The sequence below is a fragment of the Urtica dioica genome, chromosome 8 (assembly GCF_054948205.1).
Source record: "Urtica dioica subsp. dioica isolate 48M chromosome 8, U.dioica_male_clone48M_v1_H2, whole genome shotgun sequence".
Classification (NCBI taxonomy): domain Eukaryota; kingdom Viridiplantae; phylum Streptophyta; class Magnoliopsida; order Rosales; family Urticaceae; genus Urtica; species Urtica dioica.
Genome location: NC_142763.1, coordinates 1,571,744 through 1,597,195, shown reverse-complemented (window position 1 = coordinate 1,597,195; position 25,452 = coordinate 1,571,744). Strand labels below are relative to the sequence as shown.

The 25,452-nt window shown below is 32.2% G+C and overlaps 2 protein-coding genes across 3 annotated transcripts; one reads left to right on the top strand and one right to left on the bottom strand.

Annotated features, from left to right (window-relative positions):
* Positions 1-6,161: 6,161 nt before the first annotated feature.
* Positions 6,162-7,965, bottom strand: LOC149387072 (peroxidase N1-like). Its single transcript, XM_089623381.1, has 3 exons — positions 7,449-7,965; positions 7,190-7,352; positions 6,162-6,744 (listed from the first exon to the last, which is right to left on the bottom strand). Exons 1-3 carry the CDS (start codon positions 7,857-7,859, stop codon positions 6,332-6,334), a joined length of 987 nt encoding a protein of 328 aa, XP_089479507.1. The 5' UTR covers positions 7,860-7,965; the 3' UTR covers positions 6,162-6,331.
* A 10,399-nt stretch (positions 7,966-18,364) lies between these two features.
* LOC149387071 (isocitrate dehydrogenase [NAD] regulatory subunit 1, mitochondrial) lies at positions 18,365-21,805 on the top strand. Of its 2 annotated transcripts, none has more exons than XM_089623569.1 (4): positions 18,365-18,989; positions 19,683-19,910; positions 20,249-20,327; positions 21,386-21,805. In XM_089623569.1, the coding sequence occupies exons 1-4, from the start codon at positions 18,456-18,458 to the stop codon at positions 21,658-21,660; spliced, it is 1,116 nt and encodes a 371-aa protein (XP_089479695.1). In that variant the 5' UTR covers positions 18,365-18,455; the 3' UTR covers positions 21,661-21,805. The 2 variants fall into 2 exon arrangements, with proteins under 2 accessions (XP_089479695.1, XP_089479694.1); XM_089623568.1 differs by having other exon boundaries at positions 18,369-18,989; positions 19,671-19,910.
* The last annotated feature ends 3,647 nt before the right edge of the window (positions 21,806-25,452 follow it).

Sequence of the window (25,452 nt, the reverse complement as noted above, 5' to 3'; positions counted from 1 at the left end):
TTTGTTTGGTGTTAAAAAAAAAAATTTTGGATTTTTTTTTTTTTTTGTAACGAATACATGCCATTTTTTTTTTTCTTGAGGCGGCTTTTCTCGCATAAATCCAAATTATACACATGCAATTGAAATGAAATTTGGATTAGTTGTTTTAAGTTTATTATATTCCATGTGCAGTACTTTATCTGCCAAAAGTTTCCACACTATTAATAATAAAAAAAAAATTATGCCACATAGGCTACGTACTATTTATAAATGACCCTTGGGAGGAGTCCAATATTGTTAGAATGGAATGGCTTGTTTGGTAGTTCACTCAAACTGTTTTTTTTTCTGTTTTTGTTTTTATATAGTTGTAGTCTAAAAAAATTTTGCAGTTGTTTTCAAATAACTGTTTGGTATGGATTTCGGTTTTTTTTTTCAGTTTTTTTGTAATTGTAGTGTAATAATTCACATAAGAATTAGACGTCGAGATATATACTAATTGAAAGTCTTTGCTGCGAATATAATAGTCTTACCTTTAATAATAATGATTGTTCACAAGTTCATCGGAAAACACCGTTTGTCTTTGTAGTCAATACAACAAATATCAAATTTTGATAACTAATGTTGACTAAAAATAGTGAAAACTCATGTGTTCGACGAGAGGATCACGACCAATTAATAGTTTGTAAAATGGAGTTCCGATTGTTTAAGGTTTGTCATAATTGTAAAACTTAAGTTTTCTAGGGAACGAAAACAAATTCGATAATCAAAAGTGAGGAAAATGAAATGATGTTGATAGGAGAGAATGAAATGTCAAGAGGATATATTAAAAAAAATGTTAAAAAAGTTGAGTGAAAAAATTAGAAAACATCTAAAAACAGTTTTCTGATTTTCTTCATTAAAACATAAAATAATTTGAAAACTTTTTGAGTTGTATTCTGAGAATCATCAAACAAACAGTCAATTCAATATTTTTTAAAATTGTTCAAGTTAGAAAAGTTAAAAACAGTTTTCAAATGAAAAAACAAAGTGGCCCAAAGTATGTCTTTCTGTCTCTCTCTAACTATCCAAAACATGCTGTCATTAAGAGTAAGCAGATAAGTTAGACATTTTGCATAAATGATATTTTAAAGAACCGACGGATATAGTTTAATAAAAGCCAAAAAAAAAAAAAAATCGAATAAATTTTAGAAGAAAATTCAAAATCTTTCGGAAGTTGTTGAAAAGTGAATTATAACATAATTTAACAACTTGTCATATTAAAATTGCACATATAACAAGTCTTCTTAAACTACACATATAACAATCAACTATTGTGAACTGCTTTTTTTGGAGTTTCTGAATTATGCAAATCCAAGTGAGATCTAGGGCCGGCTAAAGGAAATGCAAGTGGGGTGATTGAAAAGACCCATAAATCTTTAAAAAAATGGCCAATTAATTCATTAATTCAATAAATCATTCTCTTTTTAGAAAATAACAAAAATTTCATTTTATTAAAAAAAAATAGTCCACCGCGTCCATAATAAATTAATTGACTAAATAATATATTAATTAACTAAAAAGTAAATTAAAAATTAAAATTTACTTTTTAGTTTTTTAATTTACTCTTTAGTTAATTAATTTATTGTGGGACTAGAGAGCTATTTTCTTAATAAAATAAAACCCTGACTAAAATCTTTAAAAAAAAATTAGGAAATTAATTGGCTAGTTGCAACAAATTCTTCTTCTAAAAAAAGGGTCAAATTTGTTTTCTAATAAATATATTTAGATATCTAAAACTATTATATACTTTAATTTGTAGTTATAATCTTACTAAATTAGTATTAGTTTGCAGTCATAATTGATTAAATTAGTACTAGTTTGTATTTATATTTTTACTAATATAATATTTATTAATTAATTTAAATGTTTTTATATTGATTGTTAATTCATATGATAATTAATAAAATGATTGAAATTTATTTTGAGGGCCTTTAAATAAATTTATGTCAAAGGCCCCTGAAATTGTCGAGTGGCTCTCTTGAGATCCACGCCCATAGAAAATATCATAAATTCATCATAAAATTAGAAAAATAACCAACTTAAATGTTTGACATTACTAAATAGTCAACGTTTGATAATCTTAGATAAATAGTCACTTTCAGATGTAAATCTTATGTAAATATCCAACGTTTGTTATATGAAAGTTGCTATTTACATATGATTTACGTCGGAAAGTGGGTATTTATCTAAGATTTACTAAACGTTGACTATTTAGCAATATCAAACGTTTAAATTGGATATTTTTCTAATGGTTATTAGATTTGAGACTCGTATTTGATAATGAAATTGAAAAATCACTCAAGTATCAAAGATATTGTGATACTAAAACTCAATCTAAATTTGTATTATTGAAACATAAAAATACAATAAAAAGAGGGAAAATATCCCTCCTTAGGAAAGGGCCGTTGTTGATTTGGATGACGAAGACGAACTCATAGTTGTGATGACGACTCTGATTGGTACAAACCCACGTTAAAAAAAAAAGAGAGAAAAAATGCCTTATTATTTTAGTTCATACAAATTAGAGAATTAAGTGGTAACCATATACATGATTAGCTCATGTACAAAAACAACAAATAAACTGATGAAGGAATCATGATCACAAAAATCAATTAGACGAGAAGAAAACTAGAATGATGAATGATGACTGAAGAGCGACGGTGAATGAGAATGACAGCTTATTTCTCCTTAACTTCTTAAGTTTCATTTAAAATAAAATAAAAAATAAATAAAAAATCTAAGCAATTGTGTTTCACGAAGGTCAATTTTTTGTTTCAAAATAAATAAATAGATGTCTAACAAAATAACAAGGATTAAGCAATTGTGTTTCACAAAGCACAATTTTTTCTACATAAGCTCTTGAGACTGATCAAAATTACACAAAAAACTGATCATTCCAAAAATAAAACGGGTAACAATGTCGATTGAGCAAGATTTTGACAAATCAGAGGGTCGGTCCGCTAACGAAGTAGTCTGGAACACCAATCTTTCTTGAACAGCCGATGGATCGGCTCTTCTGTCCGATCGACCAGCTCAACTTGTTCAACATGTTTTTGGTCATAATTTTTGTTGCAACTCTGATCGTAGCGTATGACCATTGAAAGATTTTTACGACAGGAAATGATATATGCCTTCGACAAGGTGACAATGGATTATTTTTTACTTCATGTGCTTATTTGCTTTCAAATGATTGCAATAATATTCATTTTTAGCTAATAGAATCAACGTCTTACACTTTTCAAACACCAAAACAAAATATTTACCTAAGAAGAGTTAACAAGTTAAACAGGCCTAGATGGACGTAAATAATTAAGTGTATAAAAAAAGGGTCCAGTAGGTAAAATAGTCACATTTAAAATTTGACATTGCTAAATAGCTAACATTTCGTAAATCTTAGTTAAATAGTCACTTTCGTATATTTACATACGTAAATCTTAGGTAAATTACCACTTACATTTATTAGCCCACGTCATTTTTATAACTATTTACATAAGATTTACGAAACGTTGACTATATAGAAATTTTAAACGTTTTAATTCGCTATTTATCTAATTTTTTGAAAGACAAAACTATAGCATTATATTATATGACTCATTTGGACATCATCCATATTCCATAAATAATTTCAACTTTTTATGGGATCGAAGATTTCATTCCCACTTTTTATGAGTTCAGATGTAATCCGGAATCCTATATTTTCATATTTAAAAAAAATTATTTAAATAAGATAATTATTTTTCATATTTTCGAATAAATACCTTAATATAACATAAAAAATTATTAAAACTTAAATAAAATATGAATAAATGATTAATATAAAACTCATTAGTCGTTTGACTTGGGACATTTGAAAACTAAGCTCTGTATTGGGCATATCATAAAAACCAAAATTTTCGGTATGTAAAAGATCAAATCCCCTTGATTTTTCTTGAAAATTTATTTTGTGTTCATCAATTCTTAAATTTGAAATTTTTCACTTTATTTCGAAGATTTTGTTATGAATTTCAAAGTTTATCATTAAAAGTTGATATATTCTTTTATCTTTTGAAAAAAGATAAAAATATTCAAATTTCGAAGTTCATTGATAGAAAAATTGAATGTGAATTTCTGAAATTTTATATTCGAAATAGTAGCTACAATTTCGAATGTTTTAAAAGAAATCTCTAATGCTTTTAAACTTTTTAATACCGTTTCAAACTTTGTTCCCGTCTCTTGCACAGATTTGACTCGTTTGATCTAACTTATATATTCATTTTTAGCTAATAGAATCAACGTCTTACACTTTTCAAAGTTCAAAAACCAAAATACAATATTTACTTTACCTAAGAAGAGTTAACAGTTAAACAGGCCTAGATGGACGTAAATAATTAAGTGTATAAAAAAAGGATCCATTAGGTAAATAGCTACATTTATAATTTGACATTGCTAAATAGCTAATATTTCGTAAATCTTAGATAAATAGTCACTTCGTATACTTACGTACGTAAATCTTAGGTAAATAATCACTTACATTTATTAGGCCACGTCATTTTTATGACTATTTACATAAGATTTATGAAACGTTGGCTATATAGAAATTTTAAACGTTTTAATTGGCTATTTATCTAATTTTTTGAAAGACAAAATTATAGCATTATATTATATGACTCATTTGGACATCATCCATATTCCATAAATAATTCCAACTTTTTATGGGATCGAAGATTTCATTCCCACTTTTTATGAGTTCAGATGTAATCTGAAATCCTATATTTTCGTATTTAAAAAGAAAATTATTGTTAAATAAGATAATTATTTTTCATATTTTCGAATAAATTTCATAATATAACATTAAAAAATAATTAAAACTTAAATAAAATATGAATAAATGATTAATATAAAACTCATTAGTCGTTTGACTTGGGACATTTGAAAACTAAGCTCTGTATTAGGCATATTAGAAAAACCAAATTTTTCGGTATGTAAAAAATCAAATCCCCTTGATTTTTCTTAAAAATTTATTTTGTGTTCGTCAATTCTTAAATTTAAAATTTTTCACTTTATTTCGAAGATTTTGTTATGAATTTCAAAGTTTATCATTAAAAGTTGATATTCTATTTGCAATTTTGAAATTTTATATTCGAAATAGTAGCAACAATTTCGAATGTTTTAAAAGAAATCTCTAATGCTTTTAAACTTTTTAGGGAAAATATCAAGAGTATCCCACGTGTTTAATCGAAATGCGAGATTTATCTCCTCTATTTCTAGAAATAACTGACATATCCATTCAGTTTAATATAAATGACATATACCTCCCTTAAAAAAAAGTTATATTATAAATATCACCATTTTCGTTTATTTTTTACAAAAAAATAATTTGAACTCCCAAAAATACCCTTAATAGAATAAATATTTTATTAAAAAAAATCAAAATCTCTCTTTATAAAAAAAAAACCCTTAACTTTTTATAAAGAAATTTTTTAATTTAATTTTTTTGTATATAGAATAGAAAATAAAAAATTATTTCATTAAGGGTATTTTGGGGAGTTCAAATTATTTTTTTAAAAAAATAAACGAAAAAATATGATATTTGTAATATAACATTTTTTAGGGGATGTATGTCATTTATATTAAACTGAATGAATATGTCTGATATTTCTTAAATAGAGGGAATAAATCTCGCATTTCGATTAAACATTTTAGGAGATGTATGTCATTTATATTAAACTGAATGGATATATCTGATATTTCTTAAATAGAGGGAATAAATCTCGCATTTCGATTAAACACGAGATACTCTTGATATTTTCCCAACTTTTTAATACCGTTTCAAACTTTGTTCCCGTCTCTCGCACAGATTTGACTCGTTTGATCTAACTTATATATTCTACCTTTCTGAGCAGGTTCAAACTAAAGATAAGCGGTTTATATTCTACCTTTCTACCATTTATCATTGTATTTGAGAGGGAGGAAAAAATTATGTATGCTTTATACTGGTTGAAAATTTCTGGTGTCTTTTCTTCTTATTTAAGGCTTATATATTTTATTTTATTCATATATTCCCTAGAGATTTTGTTTTTAATCTTAAAAAAAACTAAACATGCTATTTTTTGGCAGGTTATACCCTAGCATATTCTATTAGTTTAACATAAAACATGTCCAAATTAAAACAATGTGACCCCGCAACAGTCAAGTTTATTTAGCTGATGATTACACATACATTGTAAATATATGAACTTGATCATACATCTTAATTGAATTCAAAACAACAAACACATCAATAAAACACTTGCTAGTAATTAATCAATCAATAATGTTGTTATTAATAAATGAATTAGTTAATGGCCGTGCAGATCCTTCTGATCTCGCCCCTGGAATTAACGATATTGCCCATCTTAATCATCGATTTCGCGAACTCGTCGTTGAAGTTTAGCGGACCTCTTCTGGAGACGCCGAGGAAGCGCTCGACAAAGGGTTTGGTGTTGCGATCGGTCCAGAGAAGGCTGTCGGAGTCGATCACGGCTCGGCCGGCCTTGATTTGGGAGTAGAAATGGGCGTCGAATCGAGTGCTTCCTCGGTTGTCGAGCTCGACTCTTCTCGAGGCGTCTCCGTTATTCTGAGGGCAAATAGCTCGCAGGATCGGAACAAACGAAGGGTTGATCGCGGGGTCCGCGCCGGTCGAGCTGTTGAAGTTGAAAAGCCTCCTTCCCGCCAAACCGCACGACGTCGTTCCGATGGTGTGTGACCCTGGAAATTATATATCATATTCACTATAGTTAGTATTTGTGTGTGGAATTTTTTTTTTTTTTTTTTTCCGGTTTCTCTTCTAATTAAAATTGTGATTGCGGTGAAAAAAATATATAAAGCTTTGAAGATGTTGTGTGCTACTAATTAATGGTCATCCTGGATTTTGTTATTCAAATCATTCCTCTTAAATTAAAATAATTTAAGAAAAAAAAATTAATTAGAATCTCATTTACTGCTGTACTTTTTTTTTTTAATAATCAAATCTGAAGTTCAGTTTGAATTTTGATATATGATCTAACCCCTCTGAAAAATACTTATAGCTTCGCCATATAATTTACGTAGCACTTAAAATATGTAATGATATTATTGTTCGAGTCTCAATGCATGATCAATCATATTAAGGGACGTGGAAAAAATTATTATATGTATGTGTATGTATACGTACCAAGAAGGGCTACAAAGTCTTGAGTGCCAAGTCCCAAATCCTTAAACTTTTTTAGCTGTGAAGCCATTGGCTCTAAAGCGTTAGGCAAATTGTCCGCATTAGCAGCTATCGAAACCCTACCATCCTTTCTTCCAGTTCGCACTTTCCACCCAAATCCTTTAGTCTGCCCAATATAAAAAAAATTGTACCAAAAAAAAAAATCAACAATAACTCTATGAAACAAGATAATTTATAAGCGGAAACTTGAGAATAAATTTACCAAAACAACGGAATCACGGGCGGCTATGGCGAGAATATCGGCGCACGAGACTTTTCTACGGCACTCAGCTTCGAGCCGAGTTTTGGCTTCATTTATGGCTTCGTAGCCCGGGAGTCCACTGTTCTGAAACGAGGTCTTCTCTGTTCCGGCGCCTTCTAGAAGGACCGAGCCGTCGCAGCCTCGGACGAAGCAGTCGTGGAAGTGCATTCGGAGCAGCCCCGGGGCAACTCTAGGGTTTGCTTTGAAGTGCTTCTCGACCGTTTCCTTAACGATCTTTTCGGCGTTAGGGCACGTTTTGGAGTAGAACCCAACACGTGTCCCTTGGCCGTGGACAGAGACGGCGGCGATGAGACCAAGAACCAAAAATGACAAAATAACAACCGAAAACCTAGGACTTTCCATGCTGACCATATAGGAATATGAGAGAAGTGTATATTAGAGAGGAAGTTTAAGGAAATCTTTGGACACCACAAGATAAGATTTTCTTCTTGTGAGAGAGATTGTCTGTTTGTTGGAGTGTTGTGAATTTGGGATTGAAGAGCTATGTATTTATAGGGGAGTGAGAGAAGAGGTCAAAAACTCAAGGCGCACACAAAAAAAGCTGGTCAAAGTTGTTCCATGTATGTATAAAAACATATAATAATTATACGTTATTATACGTGCTCAATGTATATATATATGACTGTTTATTGTATTGTTTTAGGCTAGCTGGACTTTGATGGCGTGTGAGCAAAAGGTCAATGTCTGGGGTTTCAGACAAGATCAACTTGATCTCTTTTGCTGATCATTTTGTGTCCGTGATGGTTAAAAATGCATATTTTATTACGTGCAAGTGAATAGGTCTTCGTCGGTTATTAATTAATTGGGTGATCAACATTGGCTACTGTTTTCAATGTTATTAATAATAATATCAGAAGATTTCAAAAGCTTACTAAAGGGTGTTTCTCAGAAATTGGACATTTTGAGCTAAAGAATAAGAATACGCGTGTGATTGAAAACTTTGAAGACTAAAGCATTGGCTATAAATGGATATATATATATATATATATATATATATATATATATATATATATATATTTAAGACGTATATACGCGTAGTCCTATGTTAGATATGGTACTTAATAGGATAATACAATGCTTCACAGTTTAGATTTCTCATAAATATGTTATGGGTGATTAAGGCTTTATACAACTATACTTGATGTTGTGAAATTAAAAATTCACAAATTAATCATATTCTAGGATATGCTAGAAACTAATCAAACTACTCATAAAATTCTAAACCAGAACTAATTTAATTAAAAAAATATATACACGATTGACATTGTCCCTTGTTTTTATAATAGCCCTTTAACCCCGTGTACCCATAGATCTAAACAATAAAAATATATTGTCAAAAGCAATTTGTATTATTTAGCTAAATAATGATTATGAAAGTACGTAACTATTATAGTTGACCCCATTGTAATTCAAACCTGACTCCTTACAGGCTGTACCTACATATAAAAATGTTAACAAGAGACGTTTTCAATTTATTAACTGCACACCATTTCTATTAATGATAGCAAATCATTGTAATTAAATATAACGCTGTAGATTGAAACGAGTTTCTTTTACCCGCGCCTTTCTGCGGTTAACTAAAAAAAATGTAACAATATTCTAATGACTTCCATTTTAATTCATATAAACACATTGACGAATATATAAGTTGGTGGATATACTCATATTTTCATATTTTCATATATGATGTAAATACATCTTCTTTCTTTATTCTATAGTATTCAATTATTAAATATACTAAATTTCACGTGACAATTAGTAATTTACTTTCTCTTTTTTTTTTAGCATAAGAGCAGCTTTCTAGTAAGGTTTTGAGCAAAAGAACGGCCTTCACTTAATTAGTAATTTAATAGTTATAATACAAATAATAATATGACTATATCATAAAATAAAAAAAATAAAAAAATGGTTCAAGGTAAGGACTTTTAAAGTTCGAAAAAATAATAATAGTAAATACATTTTGTAAATAATCTGTATAAAATAAAATACAAACGCTAAAACGCTTCTTCATTTTTTTTAAAGTGATACTATTGGCCAAGATTACATGATGCATTATAATAGTCGCATTATTGCACAAGATTACACGATTTAGTATAGGGACATTAAGCAGTCTGACGGGCATGCATTTCTGCGTCCAGCGGGCTCAAATTCAGGATCTCTCTGTCGAGGTATGTGCGAGATTACCACTAGACCAAATTAGCCACCACTTCTTCATATTATGCCGTTTTGGTATATTATGACATAAAAAGGTATATGCCGTTTCGGTAATTAATAGATATTTTTTGAGTGATTGAGTAATATTCAGAGTCCTTTTGGTTTAGATGCAAGTTTGAACTTGCCACCAATGATATATTCGCCTATTATTATTATTATTATTATTATTATTATTATTATTATTATTATTATTATTATTATTATTATTATTATTATTATTATTATTATTGGCGAATATTTTAATGTTGCACCGTTGATTTATAATGTTGATGTTGCACCACTGTGATCTGTCCATTTTGAATACAATTTGTAACTAAGACACAGTTTCACTAGTCTTGCTTGCACCGGATGATTACATACGTGTGATGTCATATTTTAGGCTTTCTGTTTTTAACCTTCTATATTCATTGTTTATGTTAACGGCAAAGGCAATGCCGTCATAAAATTTATACCGGAGGCTCCTTCTCCGACAAAGAAAGGTAGAATCTTCTAGCTCAAAATCGAACTCCAACGTAAAGTTGATGATGAGTTCTTCATTTGCTTGATCATCCCGTTCGAAATATAATTGAACTCTATGTTTTGTGTCATGTGCCTCTACCGCAAATACCTCGTTCTGGTCAGACCCATTATATATGCATTTTACAAATCATAATTCTCAAAGTCTCTCAAAACCCTATGCAACTCATCGGAATAAATCCTCGTAATAGAGTTATTGGGAATTATTTATATGTATTTAACGTAACAAAACTATAGCACGAGGAACATATTGAAAAAAACCAATGAAATATATTGTTAGGGTTCTTCCTCAACTTCCTTTTGTTGCCATACTACTTCGGTGTTTATGTAAAATTATATATATATATATATATATATATATAATACACGTATATATTATTCTACTATATTGATAACACCGGTTTATTTGTATTTATATAATGACATTAAATAATGAGCCGTTCATATTTTTTCGTAGTTATAAGTCATCCTGGCTTCTCGGTACGGAAGCACACGGAAGGACGGGCTTCCGAGACTTCCCGCGCGTCTACGGAAATTCCGAGTTCCGTGTGGCACGGAACTGGCGAGTTGATTTCCATGGATCGACGGAAGTGATTTTGGGGTTTGAAGGATGACGACGGAAGGCAGGGACGCAGGGTATGTGCGCACAGGTTTGTCAGAGTTGGTTTTTTTTTTTAAATAATCTGGGCCGTTGGATGTAAAATCCAACGGCCAAAACTTAGTCTGCCATTAAAGTCTGGTTCTTTGTTTGGAACTCTTATTTCCGTCAAGTTTTAATTCGGACGACGGAAATTCCATTGCCGATAGCACGGAACTGCCGTCCTAAAGTCCCGGAAATTTTCCTCCCATTTTGACTCGGAAAGGTTCGCTGTCGGACACGGTTGTGCCGATACCGTCCGATAGCCAGGATGAGTTATAAGTTATACCATAAATTTTTAATAATTACTGTAAAATTATAGTTTCAAATAATTAATTAAAAATACTGACTATGAAAGTTAAGATATAAAATATTTAATTTAAAGTATTATTTAATGAAGATGTTAAATTTTTTATTTACAAAGAAAATAATAAGACGAAAATCATTAGTGGATTAGCTTGTGTCACTAATTGATAAAAAAAAAACAAAAAAAACTTGTGTAACTAGAGTTCAATCAAATAACTCATAACAAAAAATAGTTAGTAGCCTAACACATTACAGTTTAGTCGATTTCTTTTTCAACTAAAGACAAAATACTCTCAGAAAGAGAAGTAGAAAATAAAAGTTAAAATCGTAATTCGAAGTTCACGAGAGGGAGAGAGAGAGAGAGTTGTTAGGAATAAAAAAAAAAAAGAATTAATGATATTTTTAGCTCATCGTCTTTGACCTCTTTAACACTTTGGTCATTGATTAAAAAAACCTACAGTCTTGGTCCATTATGATAGTCATTTTTTCACTTTCAGTCCTTCTGTTAGCATTGTTGTTAAAATTGACTGAAAATTCTCACGTGTAAAACAAAAAAAAAGGAAATTATCAGAATACTCTTAACTATTATACTTTCTAATTATTGTTAATAGATAAATAAATAAATAAATAATTGGAAAACTTTATTGACCAACTTTATTTGAATTATAATGATATACACAATAAATCGAACACCGAAATCGAACACCGAGCATGATTATTGTCGACCAAATCAAACAGAAACTCGAAGAAATCACGTCCACAATTCCGAATCATCATCGAATATCAAATCACAACAAGTTTAACCATTGACCAACGATTCTGAACAAGATAGAGGCCACGAGACTAACAGTGAAGAAATTCATAAATCTTAGTTTCAATACACACGGCCAAACAAAACATTCAGAGACAAAATTCATCAAAAATCCGAAATCCATCACAGGCCCGAGCACAAACCATTCCACAAACACCTCAATAATGCTCAGAGCTGAAAAGCCCCAAGTTCACAATCTCAAACCCTAATTTTCGGAATCCTTAACCGAGAGAGAAATTATGTACCAAGCTTGAGGAATCAAGGACCCAGATGAACTACTTCCTCTATTCACCGTCCGAGTTGCTCGTCGGAGCTCCTGAGACACGCGGCGGTTTGCTTCTTCTCGGTCAGAGCGCGTGTGAGAGACGGGTCTCGAGGGTTCATGGACAGCGATGAATAATTGATTTATAGTTGGTATTGATAGATGCTCTCTCTCTCTCTCTTTCCCGGTGTCTTTTCCTCGGCGACGGTCCTTGGTGGCTCGCGACGATCTCTCTCGGCCTCGGCGGACGCTCAACACAGTCGAACTCGGTTGATGGCGCGCGTGACTGAAGAAGAAGAAGAAGAAAGAAAGATGAGGAAGGAGAGGTAGTGGTGATGATCGGCCGGATCTTGAGCGAAAGAAGAAGGAGAGGAAGAGAAGAGAAAGAAAACGTATATAGAGAGAGAGGAAGAAGAAGATGATTTGTTTTTATTTTTAGAATTCTTATTTTTATTTTTTTAATTTTAATTGTAATATGATTTGTTTTTTAATTTATTATTAAATTACGATTTTGTCCTCATTTAAAAGGTACGTGATACGCACATGATCCATTTTTCATCTGTTTTGACGGTTTTTTAACGGAAGGACTGAAAGTGAAAAAATGATTATTATAATGGGTCAAGACTGCAGGTTTTTTTAATCAGTGATCAATGTGTTAAAGATGTCAAAGACGAGAGATCAAAAATGTCATTAATTCTAAAAAAAACAGTAGAGGGAATGATCCACTTGAAATCATTGGTGGGCTCGAGACGAGTGAGGTGGCGCCAACTTAGTGGTCATTTTGGATTACCGTGTGCGTTTAATAATAGGGAACATGTGAGTTTGATATAGAATATTATATATATACAAATAAAATAAAAAAGTCATATGTGGGGTAAATCGACAGTAACTTTTTTTTTTTTTAATTTTTGAAATTTTATTATTATAGATTCCAGCATGTAAACGTAATGTGTAAAACTATAAAAAGTTGTGACAACTGACAACCCAAAAGGTTAGGGCGGCTAAGAAGTTTTCGTTTTTTTTTTTTTAGTTCCTCCTCGCGGACGTGGCATTGCTTTTTAGTTTTTACTATGTGATTCATTTGTCAATATTACTCTTTTTTTCTAAATTATTTTTCTCGAGGAAAAAGTATCTCGGACTTGATCATTGCAACCAGGGCCCACAGCGGAACTAAAGATGCAATTTTATCCATGTACCACGTGTTCGCAAGAATTTTATTTGTCGATTTTACCAAATAAATAAGTAAATATATAAAGAATACAGATTAAGCATTAAATTATATGGATATTCAATGAATAGAGTTTTTAAGTACTTTACTCGAGAACTTATCCATACTTTACCGGTTTTAAATTATTATTATATTTATGAATTTTAAGTAAATTTTTAGCGTATATATTTATTAATTTAAATATCTTTTATACTTTTATTTTTTATTAATAAATCTAATATTAAATGAATAAAAAAATACTCATGAGTTACCCAATATCTTATAGAGTTTTACTCATATCTAAACCCATTAAAAATAAATAAATATTGGTAGACAGATATGGTTATTTCTTAAATGCCTATACCTTTATAAAACTTCTACAAATACCTTGTTTGTTTTATAAAATTTCATAGTCACCTTATTATTATTTAAGTATAATAAGCTTTATTGTTGCCAATTAGCCTAACAATTTAAATCAGTTCATCCAGTACTATTTTTGTAGTAGTGTATGTGAATAATAATAGTAATAATAATAAGAATAAGAATAAGAATAAGAATAAGAATAGAATCATGGAATTAAATAAATATGTGATGATACAAATTTAAGTATAGATGGTGTTAGAAATACTAATTAAATAATATTTGCGAAAATACGTAGACAATTTGTAATCATTTTACTTTAAAATATATAACAACAAAAATATAGAGCGTTTAAATCATCTATAAAAAATAATTTTTCCAACTGGTGATGATAAGTACACTAATTATTTTGTTTAACATTCGAGTGTAGATTTTACTAGTTCTCTTACAATTTATATGTGATGAATAATTAAGGCCAAGTTTTTATTTTTTATTAAGTGTTTAATCAAATCGTTTCAATTAAATTATGACGCAATGAGACAAAATTTCAGTCCTAATTTGGTGTCTACATTTTTTTGGACCATTTAAAACTATTTGAAAAATAGAGATTTAACCGACAAATATAAGAAAATAAATTAAGGAAGATTATATTGTACTCTTAGATTCGTATGGTTCGATTTAGTCAAAATTCAAACTGTTTTGAATATATATTTTTTCACTTTATAAATTTAAATAGATAAACATATTATCATAAATGTCCAGTTTTAAAAAATCAGACTCAGACTAGAAAAAATCATTTTATACACATGAAGAGATTCACTATTTTTATGCTATGGTTTTTATTAGACAATTTAAATATCGTTTATTGTATGATATTTTATATTGTTTATATATATTTGGCCACCCTCGATTTGAATTTCTACCCTGACCTTACTCACTGTCATCCGTAGGTGGAAGAATTCAAGTCGAGGGTGGCTGATAATAAATAGTATAAAACCTTAAATTAATTAAATTTTATAAAAGAAATGCTTAAAAATAGAATAATTATACAAGGTACCCATTTGAAATGTTAGAATTTCAAAATAGCCAACGTGTCAAAATTGTTTAAAAAATATAGTCAATTAATATGAGGTGGCAATTGGTGGATTATTATTTTGCATGTTTTGTCCTTTGAATTTATAATTTATTTTTAATTTTTTAAATTATTTACTAAATATTTATTTGATTTTGCAGATCTATATATTTATTGAAACTTTCCCTTAACATTAGGATGAATTGTGATACGAACCACAAACGCTCTCTCTTCTCCATCGATGTTTCTCTGAGAAAAAATTCAAAACCCTAGACCAATGTCCATAAGCTCTTCTCGTCCGTCCTACAACAACGCCTCCTTCCCCGGAGACAAATAGAACAGACCCGAAGTCCACGACACAGATCTTCTTGAGGTCGCCCCATCAGGGTCTTGGCCTCAACTAATAGGGGCTTGAACCGCTCATAGTGCCGTTCAGATCTCCTTGTAGGCCCTGCACTTGAATCCCAACATGCTCGAATCGTCGCAAAGGTGAAACTCGTCGGCTGTGGTGCGGGCCCGCCATCATATGATTTCCGTCGATGGAGAGTTTGAAATATGATCGATGGAGAAAATAATTTATATATAGTGTAATCCACTCTCTTGAGAGTAAATATTTGCTCACCTAACTGTTGAATCCATAATCAATTGATTGCTACTTTCCTTTTAAGATTAATGAAATAATCTTAATTTTTTTTCGAGGAAAAAATAATCTTAATTAAACACCAAAATCTTGGTTTTGTGAAATCTCTTTTTATTGATCATCTTGTAATAGCTGATTGTGATAATACATCTTAATGAAACGATTATCTATTATTAAAAAATTAAAAACAAAAGATTAATGTAAGAAAGTTCCTTTCTTATAAGGGTCTATTGAGTAAATATTTATATTTATAGTTTGACATTGCTAAATTATTAGCGTTTCATAAATTTTAACTAAATAACATTTTTATATATTTATAAACGTAAATCTTAGGTAAATAACCACTTTCATTTATTAAGCCACATTATCTTTATGCTATTTATCTAAGATTTACTAAATGTTTGCTATATAACAATTTCAAACGTTTTAGTTAGCTATTTTGTTGTTATTATAAAGATGAATGTGATGGAAATGTTTATACTTCTCTTTATATATTGTCGAATTTGCAAAATTATGTTTATACTCATTCTTCTAATAAATGATCCTCAATACTAAAAACTTTTTTTTTTCCGACGTTTGTAGTTAATCCGCCGCGAAGTGAGGTTTTAAGTTGACATATATTTTTTGAATTAATGAGAAAATTTACTTTCAACCTTGCGTGTGATTTAGTATGAAAATAATAATAAATACACATACTCTTCTTCATTTTTATAGTGGAAAAGTTAAAAAAAAAAAAATCAATCAGAAGTATTGTTATGTTTTGCTTTTGAAAAAAGATTCTGCTATAAGATAAATTTATTATCGTAAAAAATATAGGGTATTGTAGCAAAATAGCCACTTTGAAACTATAGATTTTGTTTTTAGCCTATGTTTCATAACTTTTAGGGAAATAGCCAACGTGCTTAGGTGTCAATAATTAATAGACTAATTTGCCCTTTTACTTAATCAAATGGAAATAATGAATATATTTATATTAAATAATAGGCAATAATAATATAAAATAACAGACAATTTCAAAATTGTTATATGTGGCGCGCTAATCTAGAACGGCTCACCAAGATTGCGTAACTGTTGGGAACCTGTCAACACAGATAATAAACGTAAATTACTGGAAATTATCTCATTCTCCACATTTAAGTAATTTGAATGGAAATAAATGGAAATAACTATAAATAAATCATCTGTACCTCTACATTTTTCCAAAAACAGACATTCGAAAATCTTCACTGTTAAAAAAAAATTAACAGTGCGAGTCTGGTCACCTCTAACCAAGCTGGAAATAAATGGAAATAACTGTAAATAAATCATCTGTACCTCTACATTTTTCCAAAAACAGACATTAAAAAATCTTCACAGTTAAAAAAAATTAACAGTGAGAATATCCACCACGCACCCGAAATGTTCTCCGCAACCAACTCCTTGGCCTCATCCGAAAACCCGCCCCGGCTCAGAAAATCTACCACGCACCCGAAATGTTCGACACAAGGTTCAACCCCGTCGAGCCTCATCGACCCGAAGATCTCCCGAGCCTCTTCAACCAAACCTCCGTGCCTGCAGGCCACAGACCCCGGCGCTATTTGGCTGGACCGCCTCCTGTCCAACGTCGGCTCCTCCATGGATGGCCGTCCAACGCCGGCGCTTCCCCACCGGCGCGCGCCTCCTCAGGCGCGGTCACGACCAGGCCGCATGCTTCGCCGGCGCGACCAGCAAGCAATCAAATAGTGCCACCCGGTCGGGTGGGTCCTCCCCGACGCCGGGATCGGCCCAGGTGGCGTCGCCCATGGCCGGTGAATCTCCCCCGGTGCCGATCTCGCCGGGCGCAGCCACGCTCGGGTTGGAGAGAGAGAGAGAGAGAGAGAGAGAGAGAGAGAGAGAGAGAGAGAGAACGCGGATACGCCCAGATCCGGATTTGTGGAGTGGCTGGAGAGAGAGAGAGTGAGAGAGAGAGAGAGAACGTGGATACGCCCAGATCCGGATTTGTGGAGTGGCTTGAGAGAGAGAGTGAGAGAGAGAGAACGTGGATACTAGGTTCAAAAGCAAAATAACTGCCTCCTACGTATTAGGAACTATTAACGCACAAAAAAAAGAAAATAAATATGCTAATTAAAAAACTGCCTTAATTATTGAGGGCAAAAAAGTAAAACACTGTTTGTCACCTATTACGTTTGGATATTTCCCTAAAAAACTCCAAACATAGGCTAGATCCCAAACCTAACGTTTTAGGTGGCCTAGTTGCTTATAAAACTCAAAAATATACATGTTTGATATATATTTGTAAAATAATTGCAAGTATAAGTAGAATGAAATTTGGTGTTTGGTATAATTAGTTAATATGAAAAATATAAATATTTTATATTTATAATGAATATTTATTTATACTTAATTTAAAATTAAAGAATTATAAGATATTTTTAGTTCTATAAAAATATATGAAAGTGGAGGTATTTAAGTTTTAAAAAAAATTATAATTTTAACGTGACAGTAAAATTATTATTTTTGATGCAATGACAGTAAAATTATTTGATAAAAAGATATAAGGGTTATTGAAAAAAATGAGGACTTCCCTCAAAAAAAAAAAAGAAAAAAGAAAAAAAAAGAGGACCAAATATCAAATAAATTAAATTACGGTTAAAAACGCCAAAACCCCTAACTTATTATTATTATTTTTTTAAAATAAGGATTAAAAAAAGAAGTGCCTTTTAGAAAAATACCCCCCAAACGCAGCGGTTATATTTAGAGAAGCAACCGATAAAATAAGCTAATATCATAGAAAGGCAACATATGTTAACTTTATTTGCGGAAAAGCCCTTCAAGTGACTCAATTTTTCAAGCCCCTACGACAAATCGCGACTTGCTGTTCTTCTTCTTCTTCTTCAAATCAAATTGCTCTGGAATTCCCGAAACTCTAGACCTAACCCTAGAATGGCCCGCCGAGCTCTCCCGATCATTCGGAACCTTACCGGCCGATCCTCGGCGCCACCGATCGGAATACGATCGGACTCCGCTGCCGGAGCTCGATCCGTGACTTACATGCCTCGCCCCGGCGACGGTACTCCGAGACCGGTGACGCTGATTCCCGGCGACGGAATCGGACCTCTGGTGACCAACGCCGTGGAGCAGGTTATGGAGGCTATGCACGCGCCGCTTTACTTCGAGCGCTACGACGTCCATGGCGACATGAAGCGCGTTCCGGAGGAGGTCCTTGACTCGATCAGGAAGAACAAGGTATGTCTGAAGGGAGGTCTGAAGACTCCGGTCGGCGGTGGAGTGAATTCTCTCAACGTCCAGCTGAGGAAGGAGCTTGATCTGTACGCGTCGTTGGTGAACTGCTTCAATCTTCCGGGGCTTCCGACGAGGCACGAAAACGTCGACATCGTCGTCATCAGGGAGAATACCGAGGGAGAGTACGCTGGTCTCGAGCACGAGGTCGTTCCTGGCGTCGTCGAGAGTCTTAAGGTACATGGTTTAGGGTTTTACGGCGTTGATTGTTGATCATCGAGTTCCATTGTTTGATTGCTTGATTGAATTATCGATTTGATTCGTGTTGGAAGCGTTTATGATGCCGAGGTTTAGGGATTTATGGCGGGGACTGTTGATCATCGAATTCGATTGTTTGATTGCTTGATTGAATTATGGATTGGATTGGTATTGGAAGGGTTTATGATCTTGATTGTGGATTACTGAATTGGACTGTTGCTCTGCTTAATAGAATTCGGAACTTTAGCAGAAGAATTTAAATTGATGCTTATTAGTGAAAGTGGAGTTTTATTGTGTTTTAATTGATAACCTGCAATTTCTGCTAGGTTGGAGGGATTAAGAAACAAAGTTGTTTGGCAGGATTATTAATTCCAGTTTTTCTGAATCAGGATGCAGTTTTCATGGTCTCTTCTGTGAATATTCCATTGGAAACAAAGTATTCGAGCACCACCTATCATTTCACAATTTCGCTCCACGTTTTTTGTCCACGATAGTCTTTTATGATTATTATTATTATTGAGAAACGATAGTCCCTTGTTATGTGCGACACTTATAGTTTTTTTCCCCTTAGCAATATATTTCTCATTCCTTTTTTTTTAACAAATAAAAACTTCTTCCGGTTCAGTTGTTTTCTCGTCTCTCATTTACTCATTTTGCTAGGTGATCACAAAGTTCTGCTCGGAGCGTATAGCTAAGTACGCCTTTGAGTACGCGTACCTGAATAACAGAAAGAAAGTGACGGCCGTGCACAAAGCCAACATCATGAAACTCGCAGATGGTCTGTTCTTAGAATCGTGCCGGGAGGTCGCCTTAAATTATCCAAGTATCAAGTACAACGAAATCATCGTCGACAACTGCTGCATGCAGCTCGTCTCAAAGCCCGAGCAGTTTGATGTCATGGTATGTGTCGCTCAAAAAATCTCACATTTCGTCGTTCGATTATGATACAAATTAAGAATTGAGTAGCTCAATGGAATTCAGGGATTCTGATATGAATCTTATCCGAGATGTCCGCAATCTCCCTTAAAACTACTATCTCCCACTCTTACGTATTTAATCATTCCTCTCGTCTACATGAATCCTATCTATTTATAGACTCTTAAGACTATTCACTCATCGTTGAACTAACTACTAGTTCTTAGTTATTACAATTACCCCCTTTTAAATCCTATAGCTGGGAATTTGTCCTGTTCTACCAGCTATCTCTGTTTTGAAAGGGCTGTCTCTCTGTTTTGCAGGTTACTCCCAATCTTTACGGAAATCTCGTGGCAAACACAGCAGCGGGTATTGCTGGTGGCACCGGTGTTATGCCTGGAGGTACAGATCTGCCTCTTGTATCAGTGCAAATTTAATTATTGGTTATTTAGACAAATGATGATTAAAATTTGTGAAACAGAGAAAAGTTCATATTTGACACTAGATATCCGTTTGGTATATCTTTTTATAGAACTGTAGTTGCACTATAACTCATATACAAGCAAAGTAAGGTACAGATTAGGGCAAGATATCCTTTTGATATATCTTTAGAGGAAACCATAGCTACACTATATAATTCTGGGGGGGACCACTGGTAACAGGTCCTCTATTTATCGAGTCGATAAGGGCGAAGTTTTGATTTTGTTAGGGAGGCTTGTCTTCCAGTTCAAACAGGCAGAGATTTGTCAACGCAAATTAGTAATTTTGTGGCAGTTTATTGAGAAGACGTTTATTAACCGGCCCCCAATCTGTAATTAAAATTTTATATTACTGTTCTGGCCTATTCCGAGTCCTATCCATATGTTCTTGCGTATTCATTTATTTCCAAGGGGTCTTGTATTCTAGCTCTAAAGGTACCCACCCACCTAGCAATTGTTGCCCATTTCTCAAATTTTAGAGTCGGATAGGGATTAGGGACCCAGAAACTTGCGAGTGTTCCTGTTCCTCCCTGGAATTAAAAACAGTAGTGTTTCCGGTTCCCCAAATGTTACAGGGTCGGACAGCGGACCTAAAGACTAAACCCTAGTGTGTGTGTGTGTGTGTGTTTTTTTTTTTTTTTTTTTTAAGTTTGCAATTGGGCTAGTTTTCTGGTGTATCCGTGGACAAGGAAGAAAAGTTATAACCAACTTAAACGTTTAAATAGACAACTTAAATAGACAACTTAAACGTTTGACATTACTAAATAGTCAACGTTTGGTAAATAGCTACTTTCAGATGTAAATCTTAGGTAAATAGTCACTTTTATATAACAAACGTGTAACTATTTATTTAATATTTACATATGAAAGTGGCTATTTACCTAAGATTTACCAAACGTTGGTTATTTAACAATGTCAAACGTTTAAATTGGCTATCTTCCTAATTTTTTGAAAAATATATGATATCGGGGGATGTTTCAGGGAATGTGGGAGCGGAACATGCTGTGTTTGAGCAAGGAGCCTCGGCCGGGAACGTTGGGAACGAGAAGCTGACGGATTCGAAGAAGGCGAACCCCGTGGCTCTGCTGCTGTCGTCGGCCATGATGCTGCGGCACCTTCAGTTCCCGTCGTTTGCGGACCGCCTCGAGACGGCGGTGAAGAGAGTCATCTCTGACGGAAACCACCGCACCAAAGACCTCGGTGGCACCAGCACCACCCAAGAGGTCACCGATGCAGTTATTGCCAACCTCGACTGATCCAACCCCCTCTCCGCTCAACTATTTATTTTTTTTCTCTGCATTTGTTTAGGCTATCAATTTGCATTTCCTAAAATGCATGATTTTTTTTTTATATACAAGTATAAATTATGCAAATAATCCGAGGTTGATTTTTACTACTGCACAGTCGGTTTCCCAATAATGGTTTTTTGTTACCGGTCTTTATTACATCCCTTCCCTCAAATTGTAATTGAATTTTAAAGGCTTGTTATTGTGCTGGTGCTATTTTTTTTTTTTTTTTTTTTTTTTTTTTTACAAGCAGACGTGTCAACAATACCATCCTTTTTATATTTATATTATTTTACTCCAGTTTGTTCATTTTGTCGGATGTATCCTTTCTGTCCAGCGATACAAGAGGCTCAGCAGCTGTTCAAGACTTCACTGCCTATTTTATTTTTTCAATTTTGGGGTAGATTATTCCATGCTTAGAATTCTCAATTTTCTTTGTTGGCCTGTATCAATGTATATTACAGCTAATATACTAATACTAAAATCGTCACGCAATAATGTAAATAAAAAGAAAACAAATATATGAATTGTATAAATGAAACTAAATAATACCACTAAGCATCTAAATTGAACTTTTTCTTGTCTTTGAGGTATCTTGCGTGAAGACACGAGTTCAATTCTCCGAGACAACGATTTGTCTCAATTATTTAATCTTTATAAGATTTGTTTGTAATCTAAGCTTAAAATGTTTCATGTAATCAAATATATGAATTAAAGTTCTTCTTAATTAGATTAATGGAACACGGCGTAGGTTTTTGACAATTCCACTGCCGAAAGAGCTAAAAGCGTTATTTTTTCTTTTAATATTTATAAAATTTTCCCGAAAATACCTATATATATGTAGAAAAAATGCCTGGATAGTAAAATCATTGAGTTGAAATGACCATTTTATACTTTTTTTTTTCCTCAGAATGACCATTTTATACTTGCCAAAAAGCTATTCTTCAGGATCTAGGCAAACAATGGCACATATGATTTATGTGGATGACATCTAAGTGATTTTGGGGAGGTTCAAAGAGTTATCACAACCTTGGTAACTCTTTTCAATTATATGATCTCGGCTCCCCCGGTTGTTGCATTTGTATTCGAGCAGTCACACTTTTGAAGGTATTCTCTTGTCTAGTAAAAATTAAATTATTGATCTCCTATTGAAATTTGATTAACAACTATTGAAATTTGATTAATTATTATTGAAATCTGGTTAACAGTTATTAAGAACAAAATGGATACTTCAAAAATTATAACGATTATTTATAAAAATAAAAAAGTTCAGCGGTTAATATTGAATTTATTTTTATTTTTATTTTTTTTACGAAAAATGGTTTTTAAAAGCTATTTTCACTTGATTATTTAGTGTTAATAAGCGGATATAGACTTGGTTGATCATATGCACACATGTCACATAATATTCAAAATTTCTATTAATAGTAAACTGTCTTTTAAAAAAAGAAAAAAACGACATTGACTTTTTTCACGCGCAAAACCCAACCCCATGCGAAATCAATCAATCCAGGTAAGCACCACCGCTGAATAACTACATTTACAAGACGATAGCCCTTTTATTTTAATCGACGACTTTGACCCCCATTAAGTTAGAACAAATAGAAATGCTACTTTTCGGTGTTTGATAACACGTACCATCAATAGATACTTTCACTTTCAGTCATGACAAGTTGTGAAATTAGAGATAGTGCCAATTAAGATACACGCCTAAAAAAATAAATAAATTATATCTTAGAAAAGAATAGAACTACAAATAACCATATAAATCAATATTCAAGAATACGGAAAATAAAGAAATGCAAGATAAAAATCTGGATTGCTGAAAATAACAAAAACAAAAGAAAAATTAAAGGAAAAAACTTTCCATTTTAGACACAATCGATCAACGCTAGTTCGCACAACACAGGCGAGCTCAAAGTGGTGGGATATCGACAACCTTCTTGTTGGCGAAGACTTTGTGAAAATCAACGAGAGCAATGAGAATAAAAAAATACCTTATCATATATATAAACAACAATTCTTTTTATCAAACTTTTTTTTTTGTCGAACTAAGATTTTAATCGAATAACAATTTTTGCATCTGGAACCATCAGAATATCACTCATCACAATTTCGAAATGCTTTTATCAAAGCCGAAGGTACAATGGGGTTTTTATTTTTGACAATTTTTTCATTCATATAATTGATGTCCATAAATACATGAGCATTGTAGGAGATCTATTGTATTCCACTATTGAATGAGCACAAGCCGCATATTTGTTGACAAGTTTATTTGGATATACGAAACGCTTTGTTATCTCATTGGAAAGTTGACAATAGAATTCTCATGGATTTTTTAGCATTCCATTTATGCTATTGAAGTCTGATGATTTATTTATAGTTATTGACGGATGTTTACTATTATTAATTTTTTTAAAACTTTATTAATAAAATTTCGTGGTTATTTAATTAAAATTACTAAAAATTAAATATATGGAAAAATTTGAGTTTTCATATGACTAAATACCTAGAGAGCCATTTTTTTTATGTTGATTTGAGGCGTTGATTCTTATGACAAAAGTTCTACAACTGGCCTACATCTAAGTCTCTTGGAGCTCCAAAAAGCAACACAAAAATTTCTTGTTCTTCCAATGGTATACTGGCTAGTGTAACCTCAATGTGTCTGAGACTGAGTCGAGTAGTGGCAGATCCAGAAATCACAGTCGGGAATTTTGTATTTATTTTTAAATCAATGGGGTAAATTTTAAAAAGCATATAATTGTTTTTTTACACATAAAAATTGATAAAAGTTGAGGGTGAAAATTATATTTTTCAAAAATTTGGGAGTCTTTAAAGTTGTAACAGGCTGTACAATCTTGGTATAAAATTATTGTAACCATAGATAAATTATTAAATTCAATCTTTCCGAGAATTCCTCACGTCTCTCTTTTTCTGTTACGCACGTAACCATATTTAAATCTTCTTAACATTTGGTGCAATACCAATTTAATTTTTTATTTATTTTTTGTCGGTAGAAATTGTTCATTATGCTACAGTGAAATGATATTATGATATCGTTTAGTATATATTTAATATCAGTGGACAGCTTCAGGATTTTTTGTTTTTTTTTAAAACATCGCTGTTTGATTTGCCTACCTGCGCTATATTTTTCACCCTCGAAGAAGACCGTGAGTTTTTTGTTTTCTTTTAATATTTAATTTTTTTGGTAACCAGACTCAAAGTTGGACATGATCACTTCTATGCAAAATAATTTGCACGTGGGCCTGTGGAAAAGTTTGGCAAATAATGTACTTCACTCGGAAAAGACGAATTTTCAAACAATTACGGTTTTTATAATGTATATTCTCGATCAACATTTTTTTTTATATCATATTCTCCGTCAACATCAACGACAATCTAAAAGTTAATACCAATTATATACGATTAATTTGGATTTATGCAAAATATCTAAAGTTAGGCTGGCGAAATTTCAACATCAACAACATGATCTTTGTACTCTCTTAGTGAAAAGTGTAGATTATTTTTAAATTTGTAATTTTTTTTTGGGCATAAAAACACAAAAAATATTTTGTGGATCCTATATTAATATATCATTTATAAACAATATGTAGCGTAAGATAATAATAATGATATCTTTATTCTTTTTTTTTAGGGAAAGAATGACTTTTATTAGCTCAGTCAGAGCATGGGAATCGGCACTTAAGGCTTTTGCATAATACACTGAGGAGGGTCTCACAATCAGGTACTACAAGAATATAT

Coding starts and splice junctions, on each gene's coding strand:
- LOC149387072 (XM_089623381.1), bottom strand. CDS start 7,859: ATGGTCAGCATGGAAAGTCCTAGGTTTTCGGTTGTTATTTTGTCATTT. Junction 7,353..7,448: donor CCCGTGATTCCGTTGTTTTG/GTAAATTTATTC, acceptor TATATTGGGCAG/ACTAAAGGATTTGGGTGGAA. Junction 6,745..7,189: donor AGACTTTGTAGCCCTTCTTG/GTACGTATACAT, acceptor TATAATTTCCAG/GGTCACACACCATCGGAACG.
- LOC149387071 (XM_089623568.1), top strand. CDS start 18,456: ATGGCCCGCCGAGCTCTCCCGATCATTCGGAACCTTACCGGCCGATCC. Junction 18,990..19,670: donor GCGTCGTCGAGAGTCTTAAG/GTACATGGTTTA, acceptor TCATTTTGCTAG/GTGATCACAAAGTTCTGCTC. Junction 20,328..21,385: donor CACCGGTGTTATGCCTGGAG/GTACAGATCTGC, acceptor GGGATGTTTCAG/GGAATGTGGGAGCGGAACAT.